This window comes from Brachyistius frenatus, unplaced genomic scaffold (assembly GCF_029030835.1).
Source record: "Brachyistius frenatus isolate BFR_SWC_R1_liver_20210118 unplaced genomic scaffold, ASM2903083v1 Contig_6, whole genome shotgun sequence".
Taxonomy (NCBI): Eukaryota; Metazoa; Chordata; class Actinopteri; family Embiotocidae; genus Brachyistius; species Brachyistius frenatus.
This window is the reverse complement of record NW_027210605.1, coordinates 3,744,210-3,769,992: the sequence shown is the minus strand read 5'-3', so window position 1 is coordinate 3,769,992 and position 25,783 is coordinate 3,744,210. Positions and strand designations below refer to the sequence as shown.

General features: G+C 41.4%; 3 protein-coding genes across 4 annotated transcripts in view; 1 reads left to right on the top strand and 2 right to left on the bottom strand.

Annotated features, from left to right (window-relative positions):
- Nucleotides 1–14,111, top strand: part of kcnd3 (potassium voltage-gated channel, Shal-related subfamily, member 3) — a 106,159-nt gene extending 92,048 nt beyond the window's left edge. For both annotated transcript variants that reach the window (XM_069725605.1, XM_069725612.1), the window contains 5 exons: nucleotides 4,250–4,351; nucleotides 7,268–7,300; nucleotides 7,530–7,622; nucleotides 8,839–9,098; nucleotides 10,830–14,111. In XM_069725605.1, the coding sequence (XP_069581706.1) occupies nucleotides 4,250–4,351; nucleotides 7,268–7,300; nucleotides 7,530–7,622; nucleotides 8,839–9,098; nucleotides 10,830–11,004 (663 nt within the window). In that variant the 3' untranslated portion in view covers nucleotides 11,005–14,111. The remainder of the gene's footprint in view (nucleotides 1–4,249; nucleotides 4,352–7,267; nucleotides 7,301–7,529; nucleotides 7,623–8,838; nucleotides 9,099–10,829) is intronic.
- A 76-nt stretch (nucleotides 14,112–14,187) lies between these two features.
- LOC138637188 (D(3) dopamine receptor-like) lies at nucleotides 14,188–16,377 on the bottom strand. Its single transcript, XM_069725700.1, has 2 exons — nucleotides 14,817–16,377; nucleotides 14,188–14,415 (listed from the first exon to the last, which is right to left on the bottom strand). The coding sequence occupies exons 1-2, from the start codon at nucleotides 15,882–15,884 to the stop codon at nucleotides 14,260–14,262; spliced, it is 1,224 nt and encodes a 407-aa protein (XP_069581801.1). The 5' UTR covers nucleotides 15,885–16,377; the 3' UTR covers nucleotides 14,188–14,259.
- A 66-nt stretch (nucleotides 16,378–16,443) lies between these two features.
- Nucleotides 16,444–25,079, bottom strand: ddx20 (DEAD (Asp-Glu-Ala-Asp) box polypeptide 20). Its single transcript, XM_069725574.1, has 11 exons — nucleotides 24,844–25,079; nucleotides 21,677–21,771; nucleotides 21,045–21,213; nucleotides 20,839–20,953; nucleotides 20,483–20,625; nucleotides 19,777–19,915; nucleotides 19,535–19,593; nucleotides 18,910–18,992; nucleotides 18,690–18,795; nucleotides 17,947–18,048; nucleotides 16,444–17,812 (listed from the first exon to the last, which is right to left on the bottom strand). Exons 1-11 carry the CDS (start codon nucleotides 25,037–25,039, stop codon nucleotides 16,656–16,658), a joined length of 2,364 nt encoding a protein of 787 aa, XP_069581675.1. The 5' UTR covers nucleotides 25,040–25,079; the 3' UTR covers nucleotides 16,444–16,655.
- Between the last annotated feature and the right edge of the window lie 704 nt (nucleotides 25,080–25,783).

Here is a 25,783-nt window from a genome sequence, read left to right as displayed (position 1 = left end):
TCTGTGAACCTATGATCCAAAGTATCTTGTGTGTGAAAATACTGTTGCAGTACTGAGGAATAATTTATTTTTGGAATATCTTCTGTAACAAAACTAAGCTCTTTAGTTGTCTTACTGTGTGTGTGTGTGTGTGTGTGTGTGTGTGTGTGTGTGTGTGCGCGTGCGTGCGTGCGTGTAGGGAAGGTCAAACGTCTTGGTGTCAATTAAAGATCTCTGTCCATGGTTTCCTTACAATCCACTATGTTCCCAGTGATGCTTCAGCAGCAATCCCGAATCGATCTGTCGTGTCGTGGCTCTGCCTGAGAGCACAGATGGGCCTTAGACACAAGTGCCTGGGTTCCAGAGGCCCCTGGAATCTATCAGAGAACTGTAAAGGTAGATCCAATCTAGCGGGACATGTTCTTAACATCCCTTCCATTACCTCTGGCCTGCCTGGCAACCATTGCCACAGTCACAGGGTTATCCCAAAGGCCTGTAGGAATGCTGTGCCAGCACAAATGTACATAGAGTGTGAGGGTACAAAGACAGTGAGGAAAATGTGTCAAGGAGAATAGGAGAAGATAAACAATTCAGGGACTTGTGTTAAATGATATAGTGTAGATTGGTAGCTTTGCATGTGTGTTTACACAAACTCCTGTTGATGTCTTCTGCATTACTTTAGATGACTAAATCACAGCATGAGCTATGCAGGTCATCAAACATTACCGTGTTTTAAATGGAGCTCAAGTGAGGGGATGAGCTTGAATTACTATTCATTACCATACTCTTACTGAGCCAGGTATTCATGTGGGTATTCTACAGTATATGTTTTGCATGTATATGTATAGAAATATACCTATGATGATGAGGCACGCATGCATAGGCACATGGAGATAAGCAAACATACATCCACACACTCAATTAACGCTCCAGCGGTGCATGAGCCCCCTACTAAACAAGCTCTCTGTCTGCTCATCGTTTGCAAAGCTCACATTATCCTTCTACCAATTCCTCTTCAATGAATCCATCATTCTGTTTTAACCCTTTAAACCCTAGATGCCCCCAATTGGGAGCCAGAGACTAAACTATTATTAAAATATGGCCATATATACTGATATTTACAAATCTGAACAAATCTCACAAGTGTTCCCTTTATTATTAAAAATATTTTTTTTTATATGTATAATTTTTTATTGCAGTTGCAGAGATACACTCTTTTTGAAATTTTCAAGCAGAGGCCTAAAAAATAGGTGTGTTTTTAAAGGGTTAAAATGCAGAAGGGAAAGCAAAAGAAAAACACACTTTATAACTGCTCAGAGCTTGACACCTAACTCTTGACTTTGACGGGAAAATAGTAGGCCTACTGAGACGTGACTGACTCAGATTACACTATCCTGTAAAAGCAGTCGTCCTGGTTCCTGAGAGATTAATTGAGACCCACGTTTTCACATATAGGCCTGTGTAACAAGCAAATGTACACTCAGAAATGTTTTTACACAGTTAGTAGACACAGTATCTGCATCTGTTCTTCCTTTTATTCCTTATCTTCTTGTTGTTCATCTTTGTTTCTGACTGCCTCACATGACATATTTGACAGCAGGAGAGAGAGAGAGGACGAGACACTGGACTGGGCAATAACCATGATGTATTTGTCTAATGACTAAAGATGCCTTTAAACTGGCACCAACATTGTGGCTCAGGAGTAAAGATGTAGAGCACTATGGGAATGGACAGTGTATGAACTTTATAAACTGTACTGTACCTGTATCGCGCGACATTTTTTTACCGGCCTCCTCTCTGCATCCACCAGAAATACAAACCCCTCCATCATGAAAGGCGCGTAAGCTTCTTTAACCTTGCGGCGTGACATCGCATGAGACATTTGACTATGTACTAGTGACCCTTGGGCAACCAGACAAGCAGATTTTACATAAACTGTAGACTCGGGTGTCCTCTGTGTGGCCCTAGCAATTGGATACTCCAATGGCTTTTGTTTTTACAGGAATGACAGATTTTACCTGGATCAAACTCCCCGTCTGTGCCTGGAACATTTCTAACGGTGGCCTATGAAAACTGCTGAGCCCCAGGAAATTTGCCAGGATTAGACCTCCTATTATATTCGTCCTGTCCATCAGACCAGCGCCACTCTGACCCACCAAAATGGGTCAAGACATACTCATCTGCCAAAACAGCCTCTGCCAATGCTGTCTTGACCTTGCTCTCATTGATGTACACTGCAAAATGTCTTGGAACTGAGTTTTGAAATTGCTCCAATACAATAAAATCACACAATTCCTCATGATTGTCGACCTGAGAAGCAGAACACCAACATGCAAAATGCGCCGAAACATCACGTGCAAAGTCAACATGAGTCTGCCTGTCACCCCTCCTCTAATTCCTAAACCGTTGCCAATATGTTTCTGGTATGGTTTTAACACTGCAGTTTTCACCTTGGCATAATCCATGCTATCTGCAGGATTTAGAGCAGAATATGCTGTAACATTAATACCCTGTCAGCATCAGGCCACCCCCTGGTGTCCGCAACACGTTCAAACAAAGAAAAAAAGTGTCGGGTTATTTTTTTATTGAACTCGGGCAACAAGCTCAGACTGCCAGCAACATCAAAACTAGAAACAACTCCAGCAACCTACCCCGACTTAAACATACAGTACCTAGGAGAGAATCACCAGCTTTTCCCTCTCTCACCAACTCCAGTTTTAACTTCAACCTTTTCCGCTCCAAAGCTAGCTGCACTTCAGCTTTCCTTGTTTTCGGTGCCTGCTCCAGCTGTAACCTTTCATGCTGTAACTGAAACCGTAGCCTCTTCCGCTCCATTTTTTTTTCTCTTTCCACCTGCATATACTGCTCAAATGACAGGGACTCTACTATACCTACAAAAATAACAAACTAACCCTAGAAAACAACAAACTCAACAGTCCCTCCTGATGAGAAACTGCTGCTACAACCTAACTGGGGAGTGACAAATGCTCTGGCTAGAATGGATTTATCCAACCAACCACTCACTTCAACACTCACACATTGCATTAGCACACCATCCACAACTGCAGCCAAATGACCTCAGGAAACTCCATCCACTATTTTACCAAGAAAGCAAGCATTAACTCAACACAAAACCACCAGCTACCATGGGCCTCCCAAACCACTTTTGTTTCTCCAATAAACCAACCACCAACATTACCACCTAGGGTTTGACAACAAAACCACACTTACAACTACTAAGTCGACTTTCACCAAAAGAAACCCGGATGCAAAATTGGACGAGCCCCCGTTTGTTATGACCGGCTCATTCAGGCCATAACAAAGGATGGGAGGTCCACACAGTAACGTGGATTAAGTTATCATTTTAGTGCAAAAAACACAAACTGCAAAAACAGATGAAGACACAACTCAACAAAACTCAAAGGCTGCCAGCCCGGCTGTCTGTGGAGAGAGCAAACAATGAGGAAGCAGAGCCCCACAACCACACCGGAAACCATGTCAGCAAGGCATGATTTAAAAAGCTGCAAACATAGCAGTGCAAAAAACTTCACAAATAAACTGAATTCATTTTTTTTTTTAAATAGAGAATGACACCTAGATACTTCATTCATACAGGATTTTCCTCCTCTACTCCCATCTGCCATTCTAAGTGGTTTTCAACCCAAGAAAGGTGTTATCGTGTAGTCACAATAAATCATTCATAACTATCACTGGAGATCAAAGTGAATGCTGTAGTAGCCCATGTTTGATTTAATTTATAGGATCACAACTGAAATACCAAGCATGCAAAAGTACTGAAGCTCAAATCAGCAGGATATCAGGTGTTGAAGAAATCAAAGTCTCGTTTTGAAGTTTGCTCTAGTGGAGTGTATTTCTGGTATACCTGTATGTGGAGAGCTTCCAGACGCAGGACATACAAAAGAATGTGGATGCTATGCTTGCCAGTGGGTGTGGTATGGTTTGAAATGTAGGTGCTCACATCTAGTTGACAGTTTCATGACAAAGGGTCATGAGATTAAGGATTTAAAATACCAGGGGGAAGGAGACACTCTCCACACACTACTTGATCAGCTTATTACAGTCGTCATGTGTGGATTCAAACCCTAGATGAATAGTAGCCCCATGAGAAAGAATGTGTTTTCCTCATCAAAGAATAGCAAGAGAATAAGAAGTCTGCATTGATGTTCTTCATCACAGGATGGTACCCAATCATTCTGACATGGAATATGGTATAGGCACTTACTAACAGATGGTCTCTTTCTCTTTGCAGAAAGCCCGCTTGGCCAGGATACGAATAGCCAAGACAGGAAGCTCCAATGCCTTCCTCCACAGCAAGCGCAATGGCCTGTTCAACGAAGCCCTAGAGCTCACGGTAAGACCTCGGGTTTTGAAAGCACCGACCCACAATGCTTCGTTATCATCTGGTCATGGAATACCCCACTTATGACACACTTATATTTTTCAAGTCTTTTAACTGATGACACAAAAAGCCTGACCTCTGCGGTAACTAAGTCATTAGACGCAGGCCATGCTACTCCGTCCTTTAATTATCCCAGAATCCCATCAGAGCAGCTATCTGTGATCTCATCCGATAAGCGGCACTTCTAATGTGAGCATCTCTGAACCCAGCTGTCCAGCTGAAGAACAGGCTTCAGGCAATGCAGCAGGAAAAGTAAACACAACTCAAGGATGTTCCTTGCCTCAACAAAATGTTGCGGTTCACAAGCACTATAATGGCCCGGGGCTGGCACAGCACAAAAACAAGTGCTTCTTCCAGTGAGTCTTACTCTCTGTGTCTCTATTGCATTATTGCTCCTCAGTAGCAATAGTGAGGACAAAATCAGAAAGGCACCAGTAATACTCAAGCTTTGGCTGAATAATGCATCACATTTATATGAATGCCTGCCCTGAAGAGACATTACATTGAGAAAAATGGCTGCAGTGTTGTTATGTCTAATGATGTTTTATACGTATGTTTACGTTTTTATTGATTATAAACAAATGGTCATGAGTAGATTTTCTGCTCAGCAAACACTGATGGATGAAATTGCTTTACTCTAGGTCTCCTCTAAGAGTTAAGATTACTTCTTAACATCGTTAAGAGAGACACACGTTTTATATAATACTTTTTGTGTTTTATTGTACACTCTACACTTTACTATGTATTTATTATTTTTTAGTACCCCACTACTTCACTGAGTTGACACTGCTTCATTGGGACAACCATGTCCAATTTTGGGGTAAACATTATGCGCGAGCTAGGGAACATCACCGCTTCTGGTGGGGATTTTACCACCAGCAAACTTACCACCGAAGGAAAAATAAGTCATTAAAGTATGCGTCAAATAAACACCATGAGAATATCTATATATATTTTATTCATTTTCCCATATTGTGCAACTTCAGATCAAAGTTAATTAAGTGCAACATTATCAACAGAACGATATTAGATACCGTTTATGAGAAGCCATTCACCTGTGCTCTCTTCACAGATAAATGTGGCTTTCATTTAATTTTTGTTTTGTATACCATGTATCATATTAATTTTGCCAATTTGGACTTAAAAAACAACAACAGTCAAAGTACTCATAGATTGGTTATGTCCAGTGTCAACAGCTTATGAGTGACTATTTGAAGATATATGCCAGCTTAATAAACGATTAATTGCTGTTAAACTTAGATTTAATTGTAAGGAAGCTATTTACTATCAATATGAACAGCACCATGCAGAGCTAAACTGTGTGTTTTGTCACTCAGCTGATCAAGCTGTTTCCACTCTACAGTACGGTGGCCACCTGGGTGGTGAGCCATAGCCGCCTCCAGACAGACTGCTGATATGGACTTGCAGTCACACGTATAGAGAAGGACAGAAATAACCCAGCCCAAACACCTGTGTTTTACTGCTGTGTTAGGTACAGATAAGCAGTATGGACACAGGTGAGCAGTCTTGCCTCGAAAATAACCGAGTCATCAGCGCAGGAATTCACCCTCTCAGCAAAGAAGCCTCTCTTTACAACACCAGCCACCCGCTTAACAAACAGAAAATTGCTACTACAAATCTTCCAAACATGGCGTTTTGCTTACCTCTCTGCGGTGCTGTGGAGCATGCAGGATCAGGGCAATCCTTTTTGGCTTTGTTTTTGTTTTTTATAAACAGCTCAACTACAGGTTCTGTTGGGAAAGACTGATGTAACCAATTGAAAGTCTATATGTGAAACACCGCCGTAATGTCTGACAAAACTAATGATGGCATTCTGCAATAAACTGGAGAAACATCTTCCCATGCTCAAGCTACAGCTATTATGCAGTAGGTGTTTCTCAATAATGCAAAGTAATCTTAAGTTTTCTGGGTACTCGCTCTTCAACAAACACCACTTAGATTTTACATACATGGACATATTTGAATTCCTTATCCAAATGGCATCTATTCCCAATATTATCTTAGAAACCATCTGTATGACGGGAACTAACAGAATATTCAAAGCCTTATCATATTATCTTACAATATATTTAATATATTCGTAATGATGTGATCTTTCTTTTCTACACAAAGGAAATGTTTTCTACAAATTTTAACTCTTTCTCAAGGTGGGATCATAGAATAATTTATTTTATTTTACTTTTTTTTTTTCTTTTCTTCCTTTTATTTAATTTAGCAAATTGTGTAACAGACGCAAAGAAAATAATAATAATAGTACACGTATCATCATACTGATAAAAAAAAAAAAAAACTGCTCAGTGTCTTCAATCAAATGTTGTTGTAGATATTTTTGCTGGTTTCTCCCTCTCAAAAAGTCAATGTTCCACTTATTTTCTGACTCACCTCACCACTGGCCAGAAATGCTGTTTCATATCCAAACCACCATAGAACTAGAAATAGCACCCACTTGTTCACGCGAAGATACACACACAAATAAACACAGAAGCAGGCCACAGCATAAAAAATAAGGAATATGGAAAACAAGTGATTAGCAAGTCGCCTCTAGCGTGCCTTTGCAATAACAGAGATGGAGTCAAAATGTCACGATGGAAATATTTATATAAATTGTATATACTGTATATCTATTAGGAGCGAGCTGTGCTAAAAGTCTCCCTCGCGGCACAGATCAGTGCACCGGCTCTACTGATGTTAGCAGACATGCCTCTCAGGGTCAGAATAGTAATGTTCCCCTGCGTCTGATTGGCTTTACTGCAACCCTGACGGCTGTCTGTTCTCAGTGCTGACCTATGAACACAAGTAAAACTCTACCTGTCTGTTCTCTCCTTTTGTCTCCTTCTCCAACTGAAGCAACTTCCATACAAGATGAACCTTTCAGATCAGGTACTGAGACAGCAGCTGGCCGTACACCTCCCACTTCTGATTAGTGTCATCCCAAAAGAGAATGTGGCGTAACATTCTTTTTTTGGATGTGTGTGTGTGTGTGTGTGTGTGTGTGTGTGTGTGTGTGTGTGTGTGTGTGTGTGTGTGTGTGTGTGTGTGTGTGTGTGTGTGTGTGTGTGTGTGTGTGTGTGTGTGTGTGTGTGTGTGTGTGTGTGTGTGTGTGTTTCAGAGTTCCAATGAGGAGGACCAACGTTTAAGCAAGTCTACCTCCCTATTAGAGAGCCAGCACCACCACCTGCTGCACTGTCTGGAGAAAACCACTGTGAGTGCACACATGCTCAAATTTCATCTTGATGATATTTTAACTATATATGTTATAACTTTTGTTGTTGTTGTTGTTGTTTTTTTTTATCAGAATCACACAAAACTTCAAATATGTAGGTTTTAAAATAGTAATTTAATGTCATTATAAGACCCAAAATTGTCCAGTCGTCCATACATTTCTCTGTAGTCTTGGTTTATTAAGTGAAAATAACTTGACAATGTATATAGATCTACACTATTTTTTACATGTATGCATGAGTCCTGCTCACTGTAGCGTAATGTCCAGCACACTGCATCGCCCTTATGATATACGCCTCCCTGCCTGTATGTGATACAAACAGCCAAGCATAACTCAGTGGGGCAAATGAAAGAATCTAGCATGGGCTGGTGCACACGCACCCAAACTGTCATTATTCATCGTACATATTTGTGAAAACAAGCCATATGAAGGCCGCTGTGAATGTAAGTTTAACATGCAAAAACATATATTTGCGAAACTTAAGTGCAGCTGCAGAAAGCTGTACAGACAACACTGACATGTCACCTTTTGAAGCTTGTAATTTATTAGAAGTCGTGTTTGTGCCCACTTGATATTCATTTAGTAGTTTAGTATACAGTGTTGATCTTTTAGCTCTGTTTTGTTCTCCACCAACTCTTAAGGAAAATATGTTTTTTAAGTAACCAAATGATCATTTGGACTTTACTTCAGCTGCTAACTTTGCTTGCTGTTTCGAGATGAGCAAGTAAAGCACAGTGGGTTTTTTTTTTTTTTTATTGGGGCTTCACTCAAAGTGCTGCATGCTGTGGTTGAAAACTATGCTGAAGAGAGTGGTGAGCGTGAACCAAAACAGTAAAGTTTCCAAAACAATGAGCCCTGAGTGACTATAAATCTCCGTCGGGTTGACGGGAACTGCAGAGTTGGATAATAATTCTCTGGATTCATTGCTATGAGGGACCCCTTTCACACACAAGTATATGTCATGCATTGTTGATGGAAAAATGATTCTCAGCTCAGCTCAGTACATGTACACCTATATAAAAAATAATCACCTATTCCGAGAAGAGTTATTGACCTACCTTGAAGATGACAAGATATACAGTATGAAGCCATATACCGTACTTGGTCATAAATATAAATGTTGTAAATGTGTCATGTTTTTAGGGCTCTTTTTACGTCTCTGCTTTCCTCCTTTTGTTTTGGTCTGTGTTTGTAGAACCATGAGTTTGTGGATGAGCAGTATTACCAGCAGAGCTACCTGGAGGCGGGGCTGCAGAATTATCCATCTCAAAGCCCCTCCCTCTCCAGCCAAGAAGGAGTGACGGGGACATGCTGCACCCGCCGAAGCAAGAAGCACCACAGCCCTTTACCGAACGCCACTGCCCCAGCACACTTGCAGCCTTTGGCACACACACACACACACCAACAAGGCTTGCAGGAGCTCAGTACCATCCACATCCAGCCCCTCAGCACCAGGTGAGATCAGCATTCCCAAAGGACAGGGTAGAAAGACTCTGATATGTTTCAGATTGTGTGCTATATTGTTCTGAAATTGCTTTAAAGAAACTAATCCACACTTGGCTCATCTTAAACTACTATAATGTATCATTTGTGATTTTAAGACATTACATTTTGACAGAGTTGTTTACTTTGCTAATGTGCTCATTTCCCCTCAGCTACCTCATAAATATACTTTGGAGTCTGCAAGTGAAAGCTTGGCAAACATAATTGTTTTTTTAATAAAGATTGTTTGTTATTTCCAAGTTTTTTCAGTGCCATGTTCAGAAGTCATAGCTATCATCCACTGGAAAAAATGTTCTTGCTTATAATGTTTTGGCCTGTGGCGTTGGACTTTCATAATCTGTACTGGTAGAGAAACATCTTAGAAAGTTACTTTTTACCAGACTCACTGTAAGGGGCGAATAGCACAGAAATATCCACTACCATCTGTTATCCTTGAATACCCCCTGTGTAACCAATAACAACTAACAAGTAAGTACTAATTTACTCTCAGATAGTCCCTGTAATATTTATTCAACTCTAATTCTGAGGAAAGGTATTATGTCCTGATCAAGGCATTTTTTCGGTTTCACCTTTTTTGGAATTCCATTGGCCAAAAGCTGTGGATAGTACCTGGTATTTCTTTTGCTATCACCTTTGTCGAGGTTCCAAGCGAGCTGAGATGATACTATAAAGTGACGTGAAAACACTGCAGAGCGCTGATTGGTCATCATTGCACTAAACATGAAAGCCTTCACAAACCAGATATACCTCTGTTTGGTTGCCGTCAAAAGGATCCAGCGAGTGTGTGCGTTGTGTTGAAGATTACGTAATGTTTCACACTGTCACCATGACGATAACATAGAGTTTTAGGGTGCTATCTGCAGTGGGAAATTAAATCCAGAAAAGTAATTGAGACGTACCATATGGTGCAAAAGAAGCATAACACGCACACTCGTACACAGAAAACACAGACTGACATGAGTATCCCGTCAGCCTTGCTTCTCTGGCCATCTGACAAATGTATGTTTAATATTTATGCTTCTCTTATGTTGGATTTGGCCCACAAACTCATGGTGAAGACATATTTACTCGGAGACGCATTCAAATTCCTTCACCTGCCACTATTTACTCTGACTTTCTGTTGTTTGCTAGAAGACGTGGCAACCATTTCATGAGCAGCTAAAATCTGCGTATCTCTACAGAGATGATTCTCAGTTGGTTTTGGTATTTCCAGCAACTCATTAATATCATAGTCATTTGGTCAGTGTTCCCTTTGTCACAGTGGCCTGACTGCAGCCATGATGATTGTCTGTTTTCCGTCTGTTTTTTAGTGCGGAACTATGAACATTAGTTAAACTCTGCCTTTAGTAGAGCGTTAAAAAAAAAAACAGATATAAAACCTGAGGGATTGTTAATCAATTCACACTAATGGTGATTTCCTTTACACACTGGATTTTCCAGGGTTTGTTCACTTTGAAAGGGATCTAAAATAATAATTATCATGGTTAAAGCCACCTCAAAGGAAATGGCTAAGGAGATGAGGGTTTCTCATTAACTTTACCTCAGCAACTTTACACAGTTGTTCTGGGACAATAACCTTCACAATACCCATCTCCCTGAAGCTCTGTTCTATCATTTAGTGAAATATTTCAGGATTATCCTAATCCTTGATTTTCTTTCTTTCTTTTTTTTTTTTTCCCATAGCCGCTCCAGTCTGAACATGCGTGTAGATGAGCCAGCACCTCTGAACTGCCAGAGCAGCCAGATCACCACAGCAATCATCAGCATTCCCACACCACCAGTGACGACCCCTGACGGCGATGCTCATCTGCCCGCAGGCCCCACCCACCAAAATGTTGTGAAGGTGTCCGCACTGTGAAGACTGGAGTGCAGGCGCGTCACACACAGAAAGACAGTTAAAGACTCATCGAGACAGACTGAGGGACAGAGGAGGACTGAGAACGATGGAGAAGAAAGGCATTCAGAGTCCAAGTCTGGCCTGGGTGAAGCCTGCCCTCTGTTGGCCATGTACTGTAATGACATGGACTCCCTGTACAGCCAGAGGATGGCTTTTAGATACAGTATCTTCATGTTAGTGGTTGGCATACATGTATGTTCATATGCGAGTGTGTGTGAGTGAAAGAGTGGGGAAGATGTGTTGAGAGTCATTTCGGATATAGGAGGTGAGGGAGTGTTTGCCTCCCTAGTGTCAGAGGTGAGTTCCCAGAGTAAGTCATGTGTCACTGTGCACAAAGCACCTTTTTTATGATTAATGCTTGAGTTTGAAATTTATTTATTTTTTTGCCAGATATATAAGGGAATAGGAGCAAAACTCAAAGGGAAAGAAAAAACGACACATAGTCAAAACTTTTTTTCCCCACTGGTTCATCCTGTCCATTTGTTCTGTGTCATTTTGGTTCACTTACCTATTGATAGATAAATATACCACCATTCCTTTTCAGGTCCAATATTATTCCACTTGAGTACAAATTATTTAAAAGATGAAATGCGGTAGATGTGTCCGTGATGGAGTTACCAATGAGTTTCGTATTTGTGAATGAGTGCATGTGAATTTTTGCTAGATAGAGGAATTGTGACGTTTCGGATAGGAGGTGTGTGTGTGTGTGTGTGTGTGTGTGTGTGTGTGTGTGTGTGTGTGTGTGTGTGTGTGTGTGTGTGTGTGTGTGTGTGTGTGTGTGTGTGTGTGTGTGTGTGTGTTTCTCAGTTGATTGAAAACTTGTGTTTCAGTTCTTCTGGAAGTCTCTCTGGCTCAGCATATGGTATATTTGACTAGCTGCCACTCTGAAGGGTTCATTTCAGACATTTCTGTCCAAAATTCTCAGCTACAAGGCTTTTACCCAATATGTGCCTGTTTACCTGGAGTAAAAGTATAATTTTTTGTTTTGTTTTAATAGTTTTCTGAATTTTCCCCCATTATTTTCCCCTTTTTAGCTCTTACAGCCCGACGGACCTCAAATAACTTAATTTCTGTAACAAAGAAACCAAAAATAAAAAAATACATTTTGAATTCAAACCACCACAATTAAAAGCACAAGATGTCTGCTGAGAATTTCTGACACAAATCTGTCCCGAGCCCGGGATCTTTGTGAATATTGTTAATAGAATATTTTGTAATATTTGACCATTGTTTGGCAGAACCAGTGAAGCTGTCCTCTTGTTCTCTCTCTTTCCCTCACTCTGTCTTTCTCTTTCTTCCTCACTCTCCTCTCTTTTTCTTGTTGTTGTCCTGTTGTATCCCTACCTCCTGTGTGAACAACAGTATGCTTTCAGTAGTCTTTATAGCTGTCAATGTTTTTTCTTCCCCAAACTCAGCGGGCGTTTTTCGAAGTTGTTGAGTATGTGTACTCTATGTGGTTAGGAAACTTGGTGTTTGTACTTTTTGTCCTCCTTGGTGTTTCAAAAGGTTTTATTTATGTTATCTTCTGAAGAATTTAAAGCAGGGAAGACTGTTGCAACGGTGACCACAGAGACACGGAGGACACTGGATGAACCATCCACAGATCTCTGTCACCAAAAAGGTGTTGTCCTGTTCTCTCGACTCACAGACCAATATGTATAACTTTAGTATTACTTCTCATCAAATTCCATCTAAGTTGACCTTTGTACGTATGGACAATGGCCTCTGCTAACCTTCAAGCTGATGCTGCTCTGTTGATCTTCTTCATATTGAATGTCATTTTGGGTTGAGCAGCAGCAGAGACAGTTAGGTCTGTCCCTTGGTGAACGAGCCCACCGCTGTGGTTTCATCAAGCAGGGAAGAGCAGCTTCAGTCATAGAAGACTAACCACCCACTTCTACTCCATGTAGTTTAAAAAATGGTGATCAAGAGCACACAGACTGGGCTACAGACGCACCAGTATCAGCCAACAGCATATTTCAAAAGCAATACTGGAATTGGTCAAAGATTATGTCTGCCCACATGTAGCTGATGTTTTTTCCTGTAGAAATAGACTATTTAAAATAACTGTTAAAATAGCAGCAAATGTATCATGGCCTTTTAAAGTATATATATTTAATTAGCTTCCGATGGAGACATCTGAGAAGCTTTATCAGTTATACATATGCATTTTTACTTAGACTTAGAAAACACATATCATCAAATCAGCCAACAGGTGGAAACATATACCATACTGGTACCACATCAGTGCATTCCTACATGAGATTCAAATGTCACTTGGACTTCTCTGTTGTACTTCAGTTCTCTCTGATCCTGAGCTTAGTACCAACCCAAAGAAAGCCAAAACGTATTCTACAGAGTTGAAACAGGATGTGTTTTACGTCTGGTATTTCTAGTAGTGACTTAGTACTATTGCTGGTAATTTAGTACCATACACGGTGACAACAACTGCCTAGACCCAGTATTAGTGTTTAGTCAAACTGTGCGCAAATTTACATGGAGTAAAAAAAGAAGAGAAGTACAGACAGGTAGAGCTTTTTCAATGTATTTTTGAAAGTGGGGTTAAAGACATTGACTTCATATTCGCAGCATAAAGTCCGACATTTAGAGTCTATTGGACTCTACAACAAGAGTATGACATAGGTAACGGCAGAAGTGAGGCTCCCTTTGTTTTGCTGCTAAGGACCGCGATTAAACGTGATTAATTTCCTGCTTCTCTGTTTCAAGACAGGTTGTTTTGTGTCAGCTGCACTTTCAAATGACACAGTTTGAAATATCATGTGAGAATATATTCTGCTGAAAGTGTCAAAGGATTGCATTTTTATTTACAAACAACAAAAGCAGGTCTGTGGTTGTGTTTGTCTCTTTCTTTCTCTGTTATGTACTCTCCTTTGATTGTCTTTTTTCTGGGCTCAGTTTTCCTCTCACTCTTTGCTTTGCCCTCCTATGCCACCTGTCGTTGTTGAGACTACTGCTGTGCGTATCTTGTCAGGTGTTGGATATTATTTATGACCTTGTCTTGTGTCCCGACTGTGAAACGCCTGATAAAACATCTATATCTGCCACAATACACAATCTGTGGGCTGTCTTCTTCACTCGCCTTGTTTGTGCAAGTGCGTAAACGGAAAGTAGTGGCTTGTACATATTTAGCTCCAGTGGTATTTTCAGTTCCAAAAGTGCTGTCCTTGTGACCCACTTGCTCACAGTACTGAACCCTCAGGCTCTTCTTTTTAAGGGACATCCTGGAATTGAGGAGAGGATTTTGCTGAGTTCAGAGCGAAACTGCCTGGTGACGAAAGTGTAAATGAGGGGATCCACTGCGGCCTGCACACAGGTCAGCACCACCGCTGATGTCGCAAGCTCCACCTGCAACTGTGGGGAAAACAGGAGAGAGCTTAGACAATGACATCATACCACAGCAACATATAGTCTGATAAGAGTGAAAAATGCCCGTGATTACATCATCAGTACTAAACCCCAAAAATATTCAATTTACAATTATATCAGAGAAAAGATGATACCCACAATACATGTAAGCAGGGATTCAGCGATCCATTAGCAAAGTTGCAATTAAAAAGTTAAAGATGCTCCGTTTTTGGAGGGAAGTCTGTCTTAAAATTGTGGTTTTGTTGTGTTTGGATTATTTGGAAAGGTGTACAACGCCTTTCGGGATCCAAGAAACCCCACAAATTATTATTTATTGCAAGGCTGCATTGCATTGTTTCTGTCTTTCATATAACAATATTGTATGAACAAAACACTTTTTCACTCACTTTGTCCGTGTCCTGCCATGAGATGTCGTTAATTAGCAAAATAACCACCATGGGCACCCAGAAGAGCGTGAATGCAATGATTATGTACCCGAACCGCTGGGCCAGTTTCCCCTCCATCTGTCTCTTCCCTCGCTCCCTGGCTCCAGGTGTCAGAAGACACACTGCCCCGACGATCTCCGGAGGTCTTCCCAGTGGGGCGCCACTTGTGGATGCACCCGGGCTGGGAGCACCTGCTTTGGCCACCAAGAGCATCGTTCGGCGGGGAGGCAGCGGGCTGCCGGAGCCCACGGGGGGCAGAGACTTGAAGAAGCCCTGTTGAGCAGTCCCTGGTGCTGAAGTGGGGGCACTCAGCCAGCCCCTAACGTGCTCCGACACCGTCGGCCTTAGCTGGACTCCACGGTTGAACACTTTTCTTCGGTGCTGCTTTACAACTTTGAATATCCGCACGTAGTGGATGACAATCACAGTCATAGACAGGCCCCACACCGGCACCAGCACGTAGGGTCCAAATGGATCCGAAGGTCTGAGCGGGTCGTCGCCACGCCCCCCGACGTACGGACGGCAGAGCATGTAAAAACGCGTTTTTTTGGAAAGAGTCAGAGAGATAACGGCTAAAATGAGGCCGCATACCCAGATGGACATAATCCAGAGACGGACCCTCACTTTTCTCCTCTCGGTTTGAAAAGGGAAGGCGATTGCTTGGAAGCGCTCCACGCTGATGCTCACCAGTGTAAGCAGCTGGACGCAGCTGCACAGAGCATAGGTGAACTGCTGCAGGGCGCACACAGACACCTGACGTTCCACTCTGTCACGCAAAAACGAGAAGAGCAGCAGCGGCGTGTCCACGGAGCACTTGAGCAGGTCACTGGCGGCCAAGCTGACCAGCAGGGCATTATTACAGGTCTGCAGACTCTTGGTTCTGAATACAACCCAGCAGACCCACAAGTTCCCGGGTAAACCCAAAACTAGTGTTAGAGTTAGGACTGTGCAGTTGAACACAAGAAACACAGTATCCATGTGAGACTCATGGCGCCCAGTAGTACTGTTCCACAAAGTGTGAACGTCCATAATCTCAGCTGCGTTTTGTGCCTCCTTTCATGAAACCTTTCGATGTAAAATCTGCCTCCTGGCTCTTCTTCATCGGTGTGTTGCGGCACAGAGCGAGCATGAAAGAACATTCGCCTTTGCTGTATGATTTCTATTGTTAGCACAAATGTTTCAGATTATCTGAAGTGGGCCCCTAGTTTAGGTTAATTTATTGAAGGGTGCCTTTTGTGTTGCCCAGCACTGATTGGGTGAATGGTAGGTAGCGACTGATTAGCCTGTAATCAAGAGCATGTGGAGTTGCCTGACCTTGGCATGCCCTTTTGCCAACCCCAGTTGGCAGCCAGCCCGAGTAAATCTACCGAAGCACTGCATACTGTTTTGAACCTTCTGCAATCTACTCAAAACCTGGTCGCAGGCTACTGGTAGTATGATAGGGTAGAAACCTTTGTGTTAGACTGTATATAATGTAAAGTCACCCACCTCTATGTGTAAACAAGATCGTGGCAGCTTGTATACGTTTAGTCTCTGTTAGTATAGAATTTAGCCTGTGAATAAACAGAAAAGGACTTTGAAATACCTGCTGGATCCAGGTAGTTTATTAGAAAAGTTGTGACACCATACATGATAGAAATTAATTGAAAAAGAAACACAAATTGAAGTGTAATGTGTTAGAACATGGTGCAAACATTTTTCCTTGAAGCCTCACGGCTCTAATTCACTTCTTGCAGGACTGATTCAGACAATGACTCTAAAACACAGCACAATTGGAAGTGTTGTATAACAGTGTAAAAGTCAGTCTTTCAGGAGCTCCTCCATGTAGATGGCATTCATTCGATAAGCTGCCATCCAGTTGTGGGCTACACTGTAGTAGTTTTGGTAACCTTGCTCTTGAAATGGGGACATAGAGGTGTAGTAATCATTCCAGGCTCTGTAGCAGGTTCTCCAGTAAGTTTCAGCACTCCACTCCTCCTCTTCGTCAAAGCATTCTTCCTCATAGCATTCTTCGTCATCCTTTTTGCTCTTTGGTTCTCTTTTCATCTTTTCCGAGTGTTTTATGTGCGGTTTCTCTTTCTTCATCTTTTTTGATTCATCTCTGTGAGTATGCGCTAGAGCCGTTTGCCTCCTTGATTTAACGCTCTGTACTGATTCCCTGCCATCAGGGTGAGACAACGCTGTCCCACTGGTTGCACGGGATGTCTGGTCATTTATTCTGGGAGCAGAAGGTTTGGGCACAGTGGGTTTATGCCTAGTTTCAGTCTTAGTAATTGCTCCGTGTTCACCACCTGAAGTCTGGTTTGAACTTTGCAGTGTCACTTCATCCTGGTTCTCTTCCATATCAGAGAGGGAGCTAGAAGAAGCAGAAATTAACCTCTGTGGGGGAGAGTTAAATTCCCTCCGTTCACCATTTTGTGTTAAATCTTGAGCGCTGTCATCATCAAGTGTGAAAGACTCTGTGTGCCCAATGTGATCTTCTGGTCCCCCGTCCTCTCGGCCTCTGAACTCCCTGATGATCTCCACTGATCTCCCCAACCCTGTGGTGATGAAGTTTTGGAAGTCGCGCTGAGCCTCCTCAAAGGTCATAAATCGTGACCCACTGTTCTTGAACGAGCTAAGAGGAGGGATCTTCGGCAGAGCGTCTTGCAGCTCTTTTCGAGTCGGCGTCACTTGAGGAGGACCCTGCGGCAGAGTGTCCTTCGTGGAGGATATCTTTCGTGCAGTCCCTTCAACATGTGCTTCTCGCCTGTGTGCTTGGTGGGTCTTCTCTGGATTTGTTTGACGTCTGTGGGCTACAGCTGGATTCCCAGTGGAATCAGACAAAGAAACTTCCGTCTTTGTACGTCTCTTCTTCGCTGTTCTGGAGAACAGCTGGGATACGGAGCCTGGAGTGGTGGCCTCAGTGCAGACATCCCAGTCACAGGGCTCATCCATCAGTCCAGGCTCTATGGTGGCTAAAAGGACATTAGACAGATGAGACTGGAATTATTTCTCTTGACTTACATTAAATTGAAAGGCTTAAAATACAAAGAGAAAGCTACACATGCTTCATATAAAAACCCCAAAGAGGCACACTGACGAGACTTACATGGCAGTGCGGACAAACTGAGGGCACACTTTTGAGCGATGGCCATCATCTTGTTCTCCTCCTCACCATGGCAACAGTACGTCACCGCCAGCCCCTGAGTGCCTACAAAGAAAATGCTATCTTGATGAGGACCCATGTAAATAACAGGAAGAGATAAGAGGGTGTAGGAGTTTTGTATCCTGGGACGACAGTTATACACACACGCTTTGACAGTGTATGTATACAGGCTAAAATTGAGCAACCCTTTCCAAGGAAACACACAAGTAAGGTTAAGATTGGGGTCAAACCTGCTAATACTTCAGAGACTTAAGCTAATCTTCAAAATGTTGTCTAATGCAGTCAAACTACACCAAACTACAGTAGAAGTAGTATTTTTTTTTTTTTTTTTGCATAGCTATATTAAGACAATTTTGAAAAAGAAAAAAAAGATGGCATCATTGAAACATACCCACTGAAAACAAATAAATGCAGCAAAACAACCCTTTTTCTTTTTAAACTGCAAGTATTAATTACCCTGAAGATATTTCAGTGTGGGCTTTGAGTCAAGCTTGTGGGAATGTAACTAAATAGAAGACAGATTCTGCAATAATGATGCAACTTCTCTGCAACCAACCTCTGCACATGCACGACATCACCAGCCACCTGGGTTGCCTGACTGTGATGTGGCAAGGTGAAAATGCTGAATATCAAACAACACTGCTTTCGGCTGCCTCTGATAAAATCACACAAAACAGGAGACTGACCAAAACGCCCGGCCCGGCCAATTCTGTGCATGTAGGTTTCCCAGTCCTGCGGCACATCCAGGTTTATCACCAAGTTGACTTTATCTGCATCTATACCCCTGGAGGTCTGACACAGAGGAACAAATAGAAACAAGTATTATTGTGAAGAAAAATAATCAATTAATTAAAAGTAATAAAAGATGCCAGCGATGGGTCGCGAGGGAAGATGTTTGCGTCTCACCAGGTCAGTGGAGATCAGCACTCGGCATTGGTACTGCTTCAGTTTGGACATAGCCTCCAGTCTCTGGTCCTGACTCAGACCACCTGCGCAAGTCATCACACAGCGTCTCATTAAACTTGATCAACTGAAATCAAATTGGCTGAGACAGTCAACGAAACGCAGTCCTCTTTTGCTCTATCAAATAGGATAATAGGTTTCTTTGTTCTCAAATAGAGCATAAGATGAGAAGAAGAACACCACTTTTACTTTTGGACAGAGCCAGACAAGCTGTTTCCTCATGCTAAATTAACTGGCTGCTAGCTGTCTCCCTATATTTGATATGACTCTTAATGATTACTAAAAGTCTCATCACAGCCTCTAACAAGAAGGAAAATATAGAACTTTTTGTTGAATGACTTAATTGACAAGCTTATGAAAAAAAAGTCAAAACTAATAAAACGTGCTCTGCCTCAAAAGTGACACATGACCAACAATTAAAGAACAAAATCAGCAAATATACGATGAAAAACTACACCCATATAATTTGAAATAATGTAATGGTTAAATGTTTGATATTTTATCTTGTCTGAACTCATCGTTGCTACAGATTACACAAATATTAGGGTTTTTCAACAGGCCGTCTCACCTGAGATACAAACAGCAGGTAAGCCTTTGGAGGACAGGATGTCTGCCAGGTGCTGAGCCCTGCGGGAGCAAGCCAGCACATAAGCATTTAACATTTTTAAAAACATTCATCATATATTTACTGATCCAATTCATGCATCATGAAAAGTTCAAGTCCACAAGTGAAATTTTTTTTTTTCCAGGTCATAAATGGTTATCAACAGCACTTGTAAAGAGGAGGGCAAACATGCAATCAGTTGTTACCTTGTGTGTAGGTTGGAAAACACTAGAGCCTGATTGAATGGGATTTTACTGAACAGCTCCAGTAAGTGCTGCACCTTCTCCTCAAAAACCTTGTGAGGTAACGGATGGGAGTGCACCAGCTTGTAGTATTGCTTCAGACCTGGCAGGGGGAACACGAGGACAACACACATGAGATCATGAACTCAAACGGACCCAACAACCTCTTGTCTTTTTAAAGAGTGCTCCGATATGTGTGAATTTGAAGGTTTTGTTTTCTTTGCTTCAGATGAAGCCATTGTTTGCTATTTATTTTGTACATAATAAAAAAACACAAAAGATTAAGTTACAAGCATCACAGTAAACACAAGACCTAAATGGGATCCTGTCAAAGAGAAGAGTGTTTTTAATATCAGTGGTTTATGTTTGTCTCTGCTTAGTGTCTATCACCTCACAGCCAATAAAAGTTTCCTGCCAGGAAATAATCCCTCACAACATATTCCTCATCATATTAACATTTTTATTATCTCATCCATGAAGTCTTACTACAGAAAGTCTCTGTTAGTCTGCAGAGCAGTTTAAATATATAAACTAGGCACAACTGATCGATTACAAATCAGGTACTTATAAAGTGACATTTTATCCCTTTAAATTAGATTTATTTTTGTGGTAACAGTGAAAGCAGCACAGCTCACCATTAAAAAAAAAAAAAAAAAAAAAAAAATCTCACCTTTCAGGCCCATGTCACTCAGATTGAGTCTAACGAAGGTAGGCTCTCTCATGTAGCGGGTGAGGTGATGAGCAAGGTATTCTGGGTAGGTGGCAGAGAGTGCCAGCATCTGTTTGTTCAACGGCAGAGAGGAGAAGATCCAGCTGAAGAAGAGAAGGAGGGAGAGAGATGGGTGAATTTATGTTTATGTTTGTTTGTAAATGTGGAGCATACATTTGAATTACCTTCATACAGTGTTTCTACAAAAAGAGCATCAGTCTAAATACCCAGGTTGAATAATAACATGTACTATCTACAGCAGCCTGCTGACACGATATGAAACTCATTTAATCGGAGTATGATTATAGATGTCTTACTTTATCTGTTCCTGGAAGCTGCCCTCCTCCAGCAGCTTGTCTGCCTCATCCAGAACAAACAGTCTGATGCTGGCGGTTGACAACATGCCCAACTCAATAAGCTGCTTGATGCGACCTGAGTACATAACCAGGAACATCGTTACAAAACTGCATGATGCTTACATGAACGGGTGATGTCTATTATTATCCCGCGGCTGGCTTCTTACCAGGCGAGCCCACCGCTATGTGACACTTCTTCAGATGGTGCTTGTCCTGGCTCACAGGCCTGCCCCCGATGAAAACATGGCACTCCAGGCCCTCCATGGCACAGCCTATGGCCATCACCACGGAGTGGATCTGCACGGCGATCTCTCGTGTGGGAGCCAACACAAGGACCTGCAGGAAAGAAAAGGGTTGTTTGTGAAGAAAGTTGGGGGTCAGCAACCACTTACATTAAATTGGGAGCAGATTAGGGGTGGGCAGGTGCTGGATAGTTCCCCATCAGTAAGACCCCAAAGCTAATTAGATTACAGCGCACCAGAATGCAGCTAGTTCAACCCAACCAGGTGTACCTTCCCTTTATCAATAATTGTTCTCTTTCATTTATATTGTTGACACTAAGCAGCTTAAACTCATCAGATTAAGACCACCAAAACCAAAGTGATTACAATTCACGACCATCTGTTGTTGGTGAAATACTTTTGTTTTCCCCTCTGAGGATTTTGTTCTCTACTGTTTTGAAGGTTAAAAATTACTTCAAACAAAACGGCACTCATCACCGAGATTAATATCATGGAAAAGACACATTACTCCACATTCCACTCATCATTTTAAGCTCCACTTACTTAAATCCACTCACCTGAGTTGTAGGATTCTCCAGCACTAGGGAGTCGAGGGCGATGGTGCAGAACACGCACGTCTTCCCTGTGCCAGACTTGGCCTGTACAATCAAATCTGAAACAAGAGATGGACAGTGAGGGCTGCGCAATTACTTCAAGGATAATCACAATGTTGGCATCCACAATCAATTACACTTGATTGGTTGCAATAAGGGCCAAATCAAGTGCTTCCTATCCACAGTCTAACTATCTGACCAATCACAGTGAGTAGACTGTGATTAACCCCTATTTGCCTTTTCACTACACAGGCAACCTCCAAATGGAAAATATTTCCCATGTACCGATGCATTTTGTTATTCTCTAGTTGCATATTTTGGAGCCACTTTTCCAAATTTGTACATTGAAGGCAGTCAAATGTTCGAAAGCAATAGATGATTTGGTTTCCAAAGATTGATTTAGAGTCATGACAAATAACTGGGATGTCAGTAACATTCAAAATAATGCATAAAGTTAGTTGACCCACATTTAGAGCTGCAACAACCAATTAATCGATTACGTTGGTTAGGTGAACTGGAGTCTTTTTTTAATTAAAAAAAAAAAAAAAAAAAGAAGAAGCTGAGCTTATCTGATTGCAGCGTCTTAAATGTGAACATTTTCTTAATTGTTTCTTTAGTCCCGCATGATTATAAACTGAACATTTTCTGGTTGTAGACTGTTGGTCGATCATTTTAAGCTGCACTTCTGGCAGAAAACACGGGTCGACATTTTTCACCATTTTTGACATTTTTAAACCAAAGAGCTAAACTATAAATCAAGAAAAAAATCTAAACATTAATAGACAATGAAAATAATATTTTTGGTAGCCCTAAAAAAAAAAAAAATCCATGAGTGTCAAGTGTTTTCATTTAAAAGAAGCAGGAACACCAATTCCTTCCACTTAGCAGAAAACTGATATCGTTTTGATCAGAGCCATCTGTTAACAGACAGAACAGGATTCTGCAAAAACTGCCCCTTTCAAATGGCAATCGAAATTTGTGAAGATACAACAAATTACTTTTTTTTAATTATTGATTACCCTGCAAAATTGACAATATAAACACAAGTTAACAAAATATTTTGTCATTTGAGGGAAGAAAAAAAAAAGCCACAACAACCACATTTTTAAGCTGCAACTAGTGAATATATGGCTCGAAAAATGACTAAAACAGTTAACACTTGCTTTTGTGGCAAATTTGTAATTATTAATCTGTGGAATTAGGAATTAAGAGTTAAATTTGAAGGTGGTATAGTCAGGGTTGTTGGAAATCTAGCCCTGGTTTGTCTCTCCTATGTATTACCATTACATTCGAGTAACAGAGATAAGCCAACTGAAAATAACATTCATTTTTGTTAATATCATCCATCTGCGGTGTTCACAGTAAATGTTAGACAATAGAAAATGAATGGGTGAGAAAATTAAGACCAAAGATTATAAAATTAAGAGTTTGGGAACACCTCATCCATCAAATGAACAGACATCCATTCACAGAGCCCTTTACAAATGTGCACACATACCTTACTGCCCTTCCTGCATTTAGAAGGAACCCCCACCCAATGGAACCACACCTTCCAAATAAAATGTTAAAGCTTCTAGATATATTGTCATTATCTCGACATTATTTCAAACACATAGAGCACCTTTCCCGCAGCAGTATAGATACATCTTCCTCAGGCATTAACCACATTATTATTATTATTATTATTTTATCACAATGAACTAACGATTGATTTTGCATTGGGGTCATGACACCGGCGAAAAGGAGAGAGGACACGATGAAAGTGATATTCGGAGACAAAGTGTCATCAGTGGAAGGCAAAGAATCCAGACCGTGAAGCAACTGCATGCCTTGAGTGATGACGTGAAATCCTGCTCTGAACTGTTTATGATTGATTCAGTTGAAACATAGTCCAAAATATGACAAATTAGGGGAGAAGAATAATAATAGACGACAACCAAACAAAGATGGGTCTGTTCATTCTGCTTGGCGTGAATAGATCCAGAAATAAATCCACCTCTAGTTTCTGGCATTCACAGTCCGGAAAGGATTTTGTTTCGAGACCAAATACAATTGCAGACTTTTCACATGTTATCAGTGATTTGTTTAGAAAAGGCAGATATGCAATTTGGAAACCTTGAGAGCTTCCTGCAATCCGAGAGGTGTCATCTACAATCCAGGCGCAGATGTGGATGAACATCTGGTTCCTTTCAAAAGGTGCCGTCCTTTCAAGCAGCATATGGAGATCAAGATCTGTCAGCCTGGAACATGCAGGTGTACACAGGTAAGCCTGCTGGAAAGAGCTCCAGATAAGAACAACAGTGTGGGCCTGGACATGACAGCAGGTTACCAGGGCGCAACATCGCGTGTGATTACTTCTTCACTTCACGTATACTTAATATGACATTAGTGGAACCAGCCCGAACGTATCCCCTGCACGGCTGACCACAAAGCGCAGGGGCTTTCTTTTCACGTAGATGTGCCGAGCTCTACAGCACTCACGGACCAAAAAGGAAGACGTGCACCACGAAGATGTTAGAACAAGCATCTGGTGTGTATTGCATTTTAATCCAACATGCATGCAGTGGATTAATAAAGCATCCAGATAACGTTGTTGTAGGTTTCATTTTAAAAAGACAAACCAAAGCCCAGACATAAACCCATTTCACCACCCGATCTGACAGAGCCGGAGAGGATCTGCCAGAAAGAATGGGATAAAATTCCAAGATAAACTTGCAAAATAAAAAAAATAAATTTTAAAGACATGTATTCACTTTGGCAATTAAGAGTTACTGAGTGTTTGAGAGGAAATAACGGCAATTTGATTCATTTCGGTGTGCAAAAAGGATCCACTGGATGAAAATCAAGGACAAAAGTCATCAATAAATCATTTAATGGTTGATTGATTGACATACTGTGAAGCCTGATGCCTTTGTTTTATACTTCGGTGACTGTTAGTGTTGCCGTGTAGTGTATTATTATGTTACGGAGGTTTTTTTTGGGGGGGTGCAAATAGTTTGTCTTGTGTTTTTGTTTTTTAATAATTCCTAATCATGTAATAATAACCCGACAGAGATCACCTCGGATGCTACTTTGAACCCGCTACCCTGTTTCTGTTTCCGTTTCTGACAGACACAGTTTCATGTGCTCACCGAGTCCGCAGCGGCCCAGCGGGATCGCCTTGAGCTGGATCGGGGACGGTTTCTGAAACCCTGAGGCGGACAGCCCGTCCAGCACGGTTTGAGACAACAGCAGAGAGCCGAAGTCGATCCCCTCCGACAGGAGCACATCGTCGGTCCGCGTTCGCGTTTCGATGTCGTGGGCTGCTTTCTTCATGGATGCAGCCATGTTTGCTGGACTGTTTACTGCTGGTGATCAAACTCAGGCGGTTAAAAGCGCTTCAGAGCAGCGGCATACCGGGGAAGTACTGCCCCTAGTGGTGTGGAGGGGACTTACTCTGTCTGTGCTGCAGCCCAACACATTATCTATCTATCCATCTATCCATCTATCCATCTATCTATCTATCCAGATAGATAGATAGATAGATAGATAGATAGATAGATAGATAGATAGATAGATAGATAGATAGATAGATAGATAGATAGATAGATAGATAGATAGATAGATAGATAGATAGATAGATAGATAGATAGATAGATAGGTAGGTAGGTAGGTAGGTAGGTAGGTAGGTAGGTAGGTAGGTAGGTAGGTAGGTAGGTAGGTAGATAGATAGATAGATAGATAGATAGATAGATAGATAGATAGATAGATAGATAGATAGATAGATAGATAGATAGATAGATAGATAGATAGATAGATAGATAGATAGATAGATAGATAGATAGATAGATATTCTGCATTTTTGATTTGTATCTGTGTCCTTACTGACCACTGATTGTATGAGTATACTGTTACCCTTATGGATTTCTTTAGTCAAAAGCAGTACCTGTACAAGTCATGCTGCAAAGGCTCATTGTTAATCTCTTTATGCTAAATAATTCTCTGTATAGAAAAATGCGATGTGTCATGTATGCAAGCTGTAATGCCCTTTATGTGCCTTTAACTAGCAGACATGCACTTAATTCTAAATAT

Bases quoted from the DNA above. Each gene is read 5' to 3' on its own strand.
- LOC138637188 (XM_069725700.1), bottom strand. From the start codon at position 15,884: ATGGACGTTCACACTTTGTGGAACAGTACTACTGGGCGCCATGAGTCT. The intron at 14,416-14,816 runs GTGAGTGAAAAA...TTTTCCCCACAG, and splicing joins CATGGCAGGACACGGACAAA to TTGCAGGTGGAGCTTGCGAC.
- ddx20 (XM_069725574.1), bottom strand. From the start codon at position 25,039: ATGGCTGCATCCATGAAGAAAGCAGCCCACGACATCGAAACGCGAACG. The intron at 21,214-21,676 runs GTGAGTGGATTT...TCTTTCCTGCAG, and splicing joins TGGAGAATCCTACAACTCAG to GTCCTTGTGTTGGCTCCCAC. The intron at 18,049-18,689 runs GTCAGTCTCCTG...TTTTCTTTGTAG, and splicing joins TGGCCGGGCCGGGCGTTTTG to GCACTCAGGGGCTGGCGGTG.